This window comes from Rhagoletis pomonella, unplaced genomic scaffold, assembly GCF_013731165.1.
Source record: "Rhagoletis pomonella isolate Grant_MI unplaced genomic scaffold, Rhpom_1.0 Rhpom_scaffold_04975, whole genome shotgun sequence".
NCBI classification, from domain to species: Eukaryota; Metazoa; Arthropoda; class Insecta; order Diptera; family Tephritidae; genus Rhagoletis; species Rhagoletis pomonella.
In genome coordinates this window covers 1-11881 of record NW_023463523.1, presented here as the reverse complement: position 1 = coordinate 11881, position 11881 = coordinate 1, and the positions used below count along the sequence as shown (strand labels likewise).

The 11881-nt window shown below is 42.2% G+C and overlaps 2 protein-coding genes and 1 pseudogene across 2 annotated transcripts; all 3 read right to left on the bottom strand.

Annotated features, from left to right (window-relative positions):
- Positions 1 to 2492: 2492 nt before the first annotated feature.
- On the bottom strand, positions 2493 to 4448 carry LOC118754950 (annotated as a pseudogene).
- Positions 4449 to 6352: 1904 nt separating this feature from the next.
- On the bottom strand, positions 6353 to 7114 carry LOC118754952. Its single transcript, XM_036489815.1, has one exon. It carries the CDS (start codon positions 7112 to 7114, stop codon positions 6353 to 6355), a length of 762 nt encoding a protein of 253 aa, XP_036345708.1.
- A 1802-nt stretch (positions 7115 to 8916) lies between these two features.
- On the bottom strand, positions 8917 to 11123 carry LOC118754951. Its single transcript, XM_036489814.1, has 2 exons — positions 9054 to 11123; positions 8917 to 8955 (listed from the first exon to the last, which is right to left on the bottom strand). The coding sequence occupies exons 1-2, from the start codon at positions 11121 to 11123 to the stop codon at positions 8917 to 8919; spliced, it is 2109 nt and encodes a 702-aa protein (XP_036345707.1).
- Between the last annotated feature and the right edge of the window lie 758 nt (positions 11124 to 11881).

The following is an 11881-nucleotide window of genomic DNA, read 5'->3' as shown; positions in this document are numbered from 1 at the left end:
CGTCCTTCTTTCTTTGTAGCTACTACAGGAGTGAAATTGAAAAAGGGAATTAAAGAAATAGACGTGGTTACTATTCAAATGCACTTTATTCACGACTTATTTTATATTTATATAAAAAATTCATTGTTTTTTTTTTTTCAATAGAAATAAAATCCATTTAAACAAAATTATAGCTATAATAAAATTTCATTTGGAAAAAATTATGCTCTGCAGACTCCGGAAAGCACCCATCCAAAGATGGTGCTCTGAGCCAGCAGAGGCCCGAAGGTATTCGGAAGAATGCCGGGTAGCAGAATATCGGCGTATACGTCGGTGCCGAGTACCAGGCGTATCGGCGCGGACTCGTAAAATTTGGGATCCGCTAAACGGATATGTGCGTATGTTGCGGCGACCGTCGGATCTACACTGCTACTTGGCGATACTCGGTGGAAATGGGGCGTAACCACGGCATGGGTCGCAACTCGTTTATTTTGGCCGTATTTCCCTCGGAGACATACGAGACTGCCCGTTTGCTCGCCGACTCGTGTTTGCATTAGCCGTAGCTCGCGGGCCAGATCCGCAGATACAATTGTCGTTGGAGCGCATACGTCAATAAGCGCGCGGATTAAATGCAAGCGCCCTCCCGCCTCAATTTTGACCACGGCCGTCGGAGGAATAGCTACCATCGGGCGGAAGGTTGGCCCTACAATGGGGTTTTTCGCCGATAACCCATTACGGAACGCGCTTGGTCGTGATAGCTGGCGAGGCCTAGTCGCCAGTCTATCTTCATATGCGGATGGCGATGGGTTGCGCGAAGATCGCTGCAGGCGAAAAGACCGAGTTTCCGCTCTGCAGTCTCGGTGGCGTCGCTGATGCGTTCGCTGTCGTTGGTGTGGTCGCTGTCGCTTGTGCGGTCGTTGGCGCTTATGCGGTCGTTGATGATCGCGCTCGTGTTGGAGTAAAGGTCGGAAAGACCTAGTTTCCGGTACCCTTGCAGTAGTCAGGTGGAGAGGCCGAGTCTCCACTCCGAACTCTATAATCTCGCCCTCTTCAATATCTGGACGGAGAGGCCTGGTCTCCGTTCCAGAATCAGACGCGTATAGCGAGATCGCCGCCTCATAGCTATTGCGCTCTTCTTCTTCGACTTGGACGCTCCAAGGCTTTTGTGCTTCGTCTGCGGGTCGTCGAGCTTCACCGAGGTGAAGCGTAGTGTGGTGCTTCTCACCGCATCGATGGCATCGTCCTTCGCTGGCACATCGTTCGGTTGCGTGATCTGTGGCTAAACAATTTCCACAGTATCGACCAAGTAGCGCTTCTCTTAACCTTTCTTCAGGTGTTTTCGCGCGAAAAACCGGGCATAGCCTAATTGGGTGATTTGCGTCACATAAGTGGCACGGCACGACGAAGCGATGGGCATTCTTTGTGGCGTTTCGCTTTACTGCACTGAAGCGGGTCATGGTTGTCTGAAATACGCTTTTTTTATTTAGGTGCCTCAGTTAAGTTATATTTTTTTTTTTTTTTGTACGTTGTTGTTGGGTAGCGAGCGATTAAATATATAAAAGTAAAACGGATCGGCGAGAAAGTTTCGTTTTCCTTTTGCAAATCTTAAATTTTTACGATCTAAGCAGGGCGTTCTTGGGCATATCGAAATTGGAAACTGGCACGTGTAAACACAGAATTACCCATGTATTGTGGTTGATGGGTCACACCGGTGCTATATATTTTCCTATGCAGGGTTGTACCGGAAGACAAAAAAATAAATGTCGCCCTGACATTATGACAATTCTAACAAATTTCAAAGGCAACATGAGAAAGTGTCAAACTGAGGGCATTCGCAAGAAATTTGTTTTTGTTCTTCAAATTGATGGCTTAAATTCTGCCAATGTAAAACAAAACTTTCTTTGTACTTTGGAGACTTTTGTTTAGCCAAGATCGACACCCAACAGCCTGGGGGCCGAAAAAAAAAAAGTTTAGGTGCCACTGTATGTTACCATTGCCAAAAAACAGGGTAGCTCATATCCCAAAAATTTGCAAGTGTAATATAAAATTTTTGGTAAAATGCTTATGTACCAGCCAATTTGTTTTCGCAAAAGAAAGTAGAGTATCTAGAGGCAAAATTAGTGCATACGTATCTGAATACGACACGGCAAAAAGAAGACGAAAGATATTTGCAACGATAGCCTTCTTAATGGCTGACGACAAAGTGCTATAATTTAACCGACCTACTACGTGCACCTGGTGGCATTTATTTAAGTGTGGTTACTTCTGTCTACAAGTGGCAATTAATGAAATTTATTTTTATGAATGATTTCATTACAAGCATGTGAAAAAAAATTATTTCTGCACAAACGAGAAATAGATGGCGCCGCTGGAAGTTATGGAGTAGCGGCTTTATGCGGAGACTTAAGTTGACTTTTCTACTCCGCGGCTCACATTACGATTTCCTGAATGAAAAAAAAATCATTCAATCGATGGCCACATGGAGTAAACCAGTAAATGGGTGAGTATGTCTTTTATTTCTTATCATTTCATTTGCAAAATGTCAAATTCTTAATAAAATTTGCAGCCAAATTTTGCCCAGCCGTTTTTTTATGGAATTTAATAACAAATCCACAATTATCCAATAAGCATCAGCATGTTCGGCACTTTCGGCGCCCCAAGACTATCGGCAAACAAAGATTGCATATTGCTAAGGTGTTTAGAAAAGTGTGTAAATTTGAGGCAGGAACTGGATTTAATCTCTCGGCTGTTACGCATTGCACGGACTGCGTTCTCATATAGCATTTGCAAATCGCCCAGTAAGGAGCCCTGTGATTTTTCTGCAACATCTCGCAAAACGGATTTCGCTTGCGACCATTTTGGGGAGATTTTCGGCATATAACGATCGCTTTGGTCTAAACTAAAAAGAGGTAAAGTTGTAATCGCTTTTTGATTGAAAATTTTATCGTTGACGACTTCACGTGAGTGTAACCAACATAGTATTCTGTAACGGTCTTCATTGGTTGGCATTTCCAATTTTATGACCTCCAAAAAAAGTCGTTGTATCATTGGTTTGAGAAATTTTTCATTGGTTAGGGCTACGATAACAATTGGATGCTTGCGATCGTGTGTGAATAGTTCCTCAATTTGCACTTGAAAAGCAGATAACAAGCGGAGATCCTCATTACCTTCATTATCGATGCCAAATATCTCAAAATTGTGGAAGCATATTAGTAATGGCTCGCTAATGCTACCTTTTGTAAAAACTGTTTTCAATTTCATTTCGGTGTGAGAAGGCACTTGTGATACTATCTCAGCACAGTCGACCCCAAATACATGGAGACCCAGCTGTTGCGCAACGGCATTTGTCAGTTTCGTCTTGCCAGCCCCACGCTCACCTTGCAAAAGAAATATGGGGTAGATGTGCTTGGACGACAAGCAGGCAGACTTTTTGGGCAAAAAAAACATCGATGGAGTCGCGCAATAGGTGACATGAACGCCTTAAGCCGGTGGGATAGTTGTCCGTGATGGCAATATTGTCTAGAAGTTGTCGCGGCAGAAAGTGGTGCGTGTGCGGCACCTGCACCAAGTTAGTGAAATTCTTAGCAACAATGGCTTGCATCTCAAATCATTGCCTTTTAACTCAAGATGCGCACACCGGCAGTAAACATGTTTCAAATAAGCGAAAATTAAGTAGTAGTGCGCATACGCAGCGGTTCCCACCAGTTGCGCGTTTACTTCAATGCGATAGGTGTGTCCACGATGTAGCAACCGCGGTGCGTTAAAATAATTATTAAGAATTAACTCGGACACATCTGCTGGCAATTCATATGGATTATTTAATATATAGATGTGCGCTTTGGTAGCAATACTAGGAATCGTTTGATCGTCGCTTAAGTGCTCCAGATGTGCCCAGAAGCGTGTGCGTCTACTACAATCGTTAGTTATACGAAAACGATCCATTAAATTAGCATAGAAATTCTCCTGTACAAAAATACAATTTGATTGACTACTAGTACTGTGTAGCAGCTGAGCGACGATTGTATGTGGCGCACAACTAAGCATTTGTTTGATAACATCATCGGGTGCAGAGTTTAAAGTCTTTGTATTGGCAGCAGTAGATGAGCGATGTAAAGCGCCCTCGGCGGCAATAACTCAATTAACAAAATTTACATCAGCAGACTCTGTATATTCATCATAAATATCTTTCGTTGAGAATACAATGTGTTCCGACTTTATAAGCTCGTTGGCAATTAATAGCTCACAGTATTCGGTATGGGGACCAGCCGATATTTGCCCTTATAGTATTTTATATAGCGCTTATAAACTTCGTAGATCAGGTTCCCTGGAAATACATACCATGGGAACTTGGGATACAGAATTTGAACCGCAACATTACAAGCCTCAATCAGTACCAGCATGCGCCCAGTGTATGCATGTTTCATGGGCGAGCCATCGTCGATGGAAAGTTTTGAATTGCCCGCTGAATTTTTTTTTCAGTTCAAGCATTGTAGTCTCAATTTGCATAGAGCACATAGCGCATATCTACCTATGTACACACATACGTATGTACATAAAACAATTAACACAAATTTGTAGTTGGTCTCTCAGGGAATTGATACAGAGCGTAACCTTAGGGCTTTGATTGACAAGAACATTAAGGGTGCAAGGTTAAGAACAATAGCATTATAAGCATCTTTCCAAGGCCTTAATTAATATTTTGACCCAGCTGTAACTTTTTTATAATAGCGCGCCTCTTCATTGCGTTGTAACTTTTAGTTTCTCGAACCTGTTTATCGTTGCCTGCATATGTAAATTTAAGAACCGTCCGAAAAATTATAGTTTAGTTAATTTCATAATTAATTCTGGTGTTCCGCATGCACTTTGTTTTACACAGGAATTAATAAAACAGCTGATAACGAAAGTTTGAATGCCAACCCATTTTTTTTTTAGTACGGAAATAGGTTCCTTCCCGCACAACCCGGCAATGACACTTTTTCACATCTCTCATGAGGTATAGAAGTGGAATTTGTATGGGTACTGACGGAGTGGAATATTGATGTAGTTGGTGTCTCGTTGAGAGGGTTAGGTAATCATATAAAGGGTAGAATTAAGAAGCATTCGGTGGCTTCTCAATTCTCTCGTTGTACGGTGGCAGTAGGATAAGTTTTTCCAGCGGTCATGTTACCTGACCCTTCTCGGTGGTGATGTCCACCACACGCACTCGGTTGTCGGAACCGGGGTGCAGGTTGATTACTCTGCCTAATCTCCATTCGTTAGGCGCTAAATTGTCCTCTCTTATAACGACGAGATCACCAATCTCCATATTCTGCTTTGGATTTTTATACCCGAGCGCACTTGTGCACAAGGGTATATTAATTTTGTTCACATAACGGTTGTTTGTAACAGCCAAAACGAATCGAGATAGATATAGACAAATGTATACATAAATGATCAGGATAAAAAAAGAAATCGATTAAGCCATGTCTGTCTGTCCGTCCGTCTGTCCGTCTGTCCGTCTGTCCGTGTACACGATAACTCGAGCAAAAATTGAGATATCTCAACGAAATTTGGTATGTAGGCTTCCCTTAATCCAAGGTAGGTTGCTATTGAAAATGGGCGAAATCGGACTGTAACCACGCCCACTTCCCATATAACGGTAATTTCCAGAAATACGAAAACTGCGATATTTTAGTAACTACTGAAGATAAATCACTCAAAATTGGTATTTACAATAATTTTTTGACAAAAAATAATAATATTATACATTTTTGGAAAATGGGCGTAGCCACGCCCACTTATGGTTACATGTGTATATCTTGGTAACCGCTGTACCAATTTCTACCAAACTTGGCACAGTTGTCGGCCCTGGTACAGCATACAAAATCGCCTAAAATTGTTAAAATCGGACGATAACCACGCCCACATCCCATATAACGGTAATTTAGAGAAATACAAAATCTTCGATAAATCAGTAAATATTGAAGCTAATTTATTCAAAATTGATGCTTGCAACAATTCTTTACCAAGAAATACGTTTGTGATAAATTTTTGGAAAATGGGCGTGGCACCGCCCACTTATGATCACATATATGTATCTCAGTAACCGTTCTACCAATTTGTACCAAACTCGGTGTGGTTATTGTGCTTGCCACATATAAGCAAACCGTTGAAAATTATTGAAATCGGACTAAAATAACGGCCGCTTCTCATATAACGGTAAATTTCAGAACTGCTTGAAACTTCAAAATTTCGAAATCTAAGGACTCTAATTTACTCAAAATTGATACGCCCCGGCTTACCATATAGCCGTAGCTTTCGGTAAGGCGAAAAACATATATTTAATACGTGCGCCGGGTATTTAATGTTCGGCTCTGCCCGAACTTAGGCTTTCTTACTTGTTCCACTTAATTCGCTTCTGTAGTTCGGATAGGTATTCTGACTTCCATCGCCTGCAAAAGGTTTGATGTAAAGCCTTTAATTTCTGCCACCTATTTATTATGGAGGCTGGGTTTTCATTTACATCTAATTCCGGTGGCGCGAGTAAATGACCGCCTATGAGGAAATGACCGGGAGTTAGAGGCTCCAAGTCAGTTGGCTCGTTCGATGAGGGACTTAACGGTCGCGAGTTGAGACAAGACTCAACTCGGCATAATAAGGTACTGAGCTCCTCAAAGGTGTATTTGTGGGTGGATGCAATCTTTTTGAAGTGGTTTTTGAAACTTTTTACACCCGCCTCCCACAGTCCGCCCATGTGAGGAGCTGCTGGGGGTATAAAATGCCATGTAAGTGTTTGATGACTATATTTCGATATAGTTTTATCACGCGCTTCTGATATGAACGCCTTCATTTCAGATCGTAATGATCGAGAAGCTCCGACAAAATTGGTGCCGTTGTCGGAGTACATGTTTTTCGGACATCCTCTTCTACCAATAAACCTAGCGAATGCTGCCAGAAAGGATGGGGTGCTGAGATCGCTTGTCGCTTCCAAGTGAATTGCCTTAGTCGTAAAACAAACGAAAAGGCAAACGTAGCCTTTGGAAATGCGGCAACCGCGGCCGCGATAGCTCTTAATCTCAAAGGGCCCGGTAAAATCGACACCTGTGTTTGTAAACGCACGCGAGAATGTTGTGCGTTCTTTCGGTAGGTTACCCATAAGTTGGGTTTGTGACCGTTTCTTATGGATAGTGCAGACTTTGCAGTTGTGGATGACGGACCTGATCATGTTTTTGACTCGGGGAATCCAATATTGCGTCCTAATGAGACGTAACATTAGTTGGTTTTCCCCATGCAAAGAAATCTCATGGACAAACTGGACAAGAAGGCGAGAAAATCTACAATCGTATGGAAGGATAATTGGATGGCGCTCATTATAGGCCAGATCTTGAGACGCGCCGAGGCGACCACCCATCCTCATGATATCATCTCTATCGAGAAATGGATTAAGGGGCAAAACTTCACTCTTCGCATCGATGGATTCCCCGGATTTCAGTTTACTATATTCTTCAAAGTAATGTTGCTTTTGACAAATTTTTATCAAGCGTTGAGTCGTTGTTTTAATTTCATCAGCGGAAATTAAAGAAGTCTCGGCTCGAAACGAAGCTCTTGTTTTTGGATGGGTTCTTTGAAAAAATCTTATAATATATGATAAAACTCTCAAAGCCCTAGGCAATCCTGAAAATCTATCTAAAATATTAGTTGCATTATGTATTTTAGTTGCTGCGTGCACATGCACCCTCTTTTCCTCGACTATTGTGTTGTAGTTTGCCTCTTGTACAGGCCATTTAGTTTGGTCTTCTTGTAACCAAGAAGGTCCCTGCCACCACAAGGGATTGTCAACCAATTCGTAAGCAGGCAGTCCTCGGCTGGCTAAATCTGCTGGATTTGATGCCGAATCCACATGCAGCCAGTTCTTATTACCAACATTTTCTACTATTTTTGTTATCCTGTGGGCGACAAAGGTCGACCACGAACAAGGCGGCTTTCGTATCCACGCGAGAACGATTGTTGAGTCCGTCCACAGGTGTGCTTTTAAATGTCCCAAGTCAAGATTTCTCAGAACCGTCTCGATGATTTCTGCAAGCAGTACGGCGCCGCAAAGTTCCAATCGAGGTAATGAGATAGTCTTTACTGGGGCTACTTTTGTTTTTGCCAAAAGTAGACTTACGAAAACTTTTGCATTTTGTGTAACGCGCAGATATACAGCAGCCGCATACGCTTTTTCCGATGCGTCACAGAAGCCATGTACTTCGACGTCATCTGTTGGTGAGAAATGTACCCAACGAGGTATTCGTATGTTATCGATCTCATGGTAATGTTGTGTAAAAATTTTCCAGCGATCCAGGGTAGTTGGAGTTACGGTTTCATCCCAGTCCGTGCCTTCCAGCCAAATACCCTGCATTAGTATTTTGGCTACGATTATGATGGGCGCGAGCCACCCCAGGGTGTCGAAAAGTTTGGCGATAGCTGATAATATCGCCCTTTTCGTTGGATTATCGCTTTCTTCTAATGGTCTCGCCATAAAATAGAATAAATCCGTATGGGCGTTCCATCTTATGCCGAGAGCCTTCACTGCGCTAGTTTCTTCGAATTCAAGAAAATCTTCGGTTAGTAGATTCGTTTTTGGAATGTCTTTCAGTAAATCTTCGCAATTGGCAGTCCATTTTCTTAATGGAAAACCGGCTGACTCTAACACTTGGGTTATTTCATCTCTGGCATTTATCGCAGAGTCAATGCTGTGTCCTCCCGCTAGAACGTCGTCGACGTACATGCATCTTCGTAAAATATTGGATGCTATCGGAGAGGAGTTTTCCACATCATCAGCTAGTTGTAAAAGTGTCCTTATTGCCAAGTAAGGAGCACAGTTAACCCCGAAAGTGACCGTCTTCAGCTCGTAAAGACTGATCGGTTCGTTCGTATTGGTACGAAAAAACTATGCGCTGGAACTTAGTGTGATTGTCATGCACCATAATTTGCCGGTACATCTTCTCGATGTCGCTGTTGAAGACGTATTTATATAATCTCCAACGTAGGATTAATATGAGAAGATCCGCCTGGAGTACTGGTCCTGGGAGCAGTACATCATTGAGGCTTACACCATTTGCCGTCGGACTTGAGGCATTAAAAACCACGCGAAGTTTTGTTGACGTGCTTTCTGCCTTGATGACCGCGTGATGAGGCAGGAAATAGTTGTCGGAGGACTCTGCTGGTATATTATTTATTAGCTTTGACATATGCCCTAACGATTCGTATTCCGATAATACCCTGTTATATTCCTTTTGTAGTCCAGGATCCTTGGCCAATCGCGTCTCGTGTCGGAAAAATTGTGAGCACGCTCTTTTTAGGGAGGGTCCTAGGCAGACATTCTCTGGAAAATCCTGCCTGAATGGTAGCGAAACTACATATTTCCCGTCTTGGGTACGTTGAGTTGTATTCTTGTACAACTCCTCACAGTACTTGTCTTCCTCACTTAGGCTTTTGCTTTTCGGCAGATCCTCTACTTCCCAGAACGCAGTAAGCTGCTTATCCAAGGCGACTTCGCTAAAGTATGAAGCAATATGGTTGGTTGCACTTGTTGCATCTGGGCGGCCGGTTAATATCCAACCGAACACGGTTTCTTGGGCTAGAAGAGTATTTAGTACATTTTTCTTCAAGCCGCTCAAAATGATTTCTGGATAAATATCTCCTCCAAGCACAAGGTCCACTTGCTCATTAACAAAGAACCTTTTATCGGCCAAAACCAAATCTGGGAATGTTTGTTTAGTTTCAGCGCTAATATGGGTAGTTGGAAGATTTCCAGTTAGTTGTGCTAAGACAAGCACAGTGGTTTTCGACCGGAATAATGGGTCAATCGGTGACCGTATTTCTATATTGCATGCTTCTTTGACCTGCGCCGATATGGAATTTGTGATGCCGGAAACTTGGGCATGCAACCTTTTGGATGGCAGGTTGATTCGGCGTTTGAGTCTTTCCGTTATAAAGGAACACTCAGACCCGGAATCAATAAGAGCTCTTGCAGAAAAATCGGTTCCATTATAATGTATATTTACGCGCGCTGTTCCTAGGAGCACACCAGTATTTGAATTTGCAAAACAAGACTTGACATTTTTGTCCCCAGTTGAATTTGGTTTTCCTGTCTTGCGTCTTGTTTGTGCTTGCTTCGATGTAGATGCTCGATTACCAGTTGAGCTTGGCGGCATTTGGTGCGCTGTAGGCTTTTGCTGGTCAGTCTCAAGGTGCAGGAGCGTGTGGTGTCGGGAGTGGCACTTGCTGCAATTAAACGAGCATGTGCATCTTGACACAGTATGTCCAGACTTAAGACAGTTCAAGCAAGAGTTATTGTTTTTCATGAACTCTATTCTTTCAGATGGTGTCATCTTTAAGAAGCGGGAACAGCTGCGTAACTTGTGCTCATTGGACTGGCACATTATGCAAGTGAACTTGGTCACGCTTGCTTGGAAAACGCCAAGTCGTTTTGGGGAGGCTTCTGCTGGTTTGTGTGTCTGTGGCTTTGGCGCTCTCACAGCTTTGGAATTTTTTAAGCCTGATAAAGTCTCCAGCGTTTGAAATCTGTTGGATAGGAACTTGTCCATATCCTCCCACTTTGGTATAACATTTTTGTGGTCTATGGTTTGTTCCCATAGAGCCAGCGTACTTTCTGGAAGTTTGGTGGAGCAGAGGTAGACTATAATTGCATCCCAGTTTGAAACGTTAATTTGGTGACTGTTTAGGGACGATAAGCAATTATTTATATCCCGCTGCAACCTTTTTATTGAGCTACCACACTCATTTTCCACTGAATTTAAATTGAAAAGTATTTTCAGTTGTGTATTTACGAGGATACGCTTGTTTTCATATCTCTCGCATAAACTTTTCCAGGCTGTTTGGAAGCCTTCGTTTGTGAGTGGACACTTTCTCACGATGTCTTTGGCTTCCCCTTGAGTCTTTTGGTTGAGATGAAATAGTTTCTCAACCGGAGTGAGGCGCTTGTTAAGGATGTATATGGCCGTGAACATATCACGAAATGATGGCCATGACAGATAGTCACCCTTGAACACATCGGTATCACACGGAGGTAGGTGGATATTGTGTTCACGGACCGACTGATCCTGTACATCCTTTTCTGCGTTAACAAGCGTTTCGGACTGACTCGCCATGGCAGACATGCATTTAACATAGCTAGCGAACGAGCTTTTATGTTTTCTCCTTATGGCCTTAATGTCTTCTTTCGACAACCCTTCTCTGTTTATTATAGTATCATACCCTTGTTTAGTTTTTTTCCCACATATCTTTCAGTTCGTCTTGCTGTATTGCAAGACCATGTTTATTTTGCTCTGCAGGTGGCGTGCTGCTAAAATCGGATTCAAATTCGATTATTGCCTCTGCCAAACGAATGAACGACTCCATGTTTAAAAATGGTACTTGAATTAAAATCAATCACAGATAAATTCGACGATGTGCTTTAATATGTGATAGCAACCTTACTCTTAAACAAAAATAAATGCTTAGATTATCGAATTTGTTCGCCAAGTATTCAATAAACGAAAGTTTCTGCCGCTGAAAAAGATACCAACTCTTGTGGTCGAAACGCCAAACAAAAGATATAATTTCCGGAATTGAAGAAGTAGCCGTTAAATTTATATATAAAATAGTTATGGTAAAACTTTATTTAACTCAATATATTTCTCTCTTTCAATTATCAGGGATTGGTATATATAAAGGCTGTATATATGCTGTATATATAAAAAAGTGACTCGCCACCCAACTGCTATTAAGTATGTGTGTAATTTGCATATACGTTCACAAGACAATAATAATACTCGCAAATTAATACTGCAAGGGATCCACACGCAGAAGTGATTTTGTGAAGAAAGTGCAATTGTTAAAGGCAAATTACCGTGCACGTTTCAAACAAAGAGGTTAT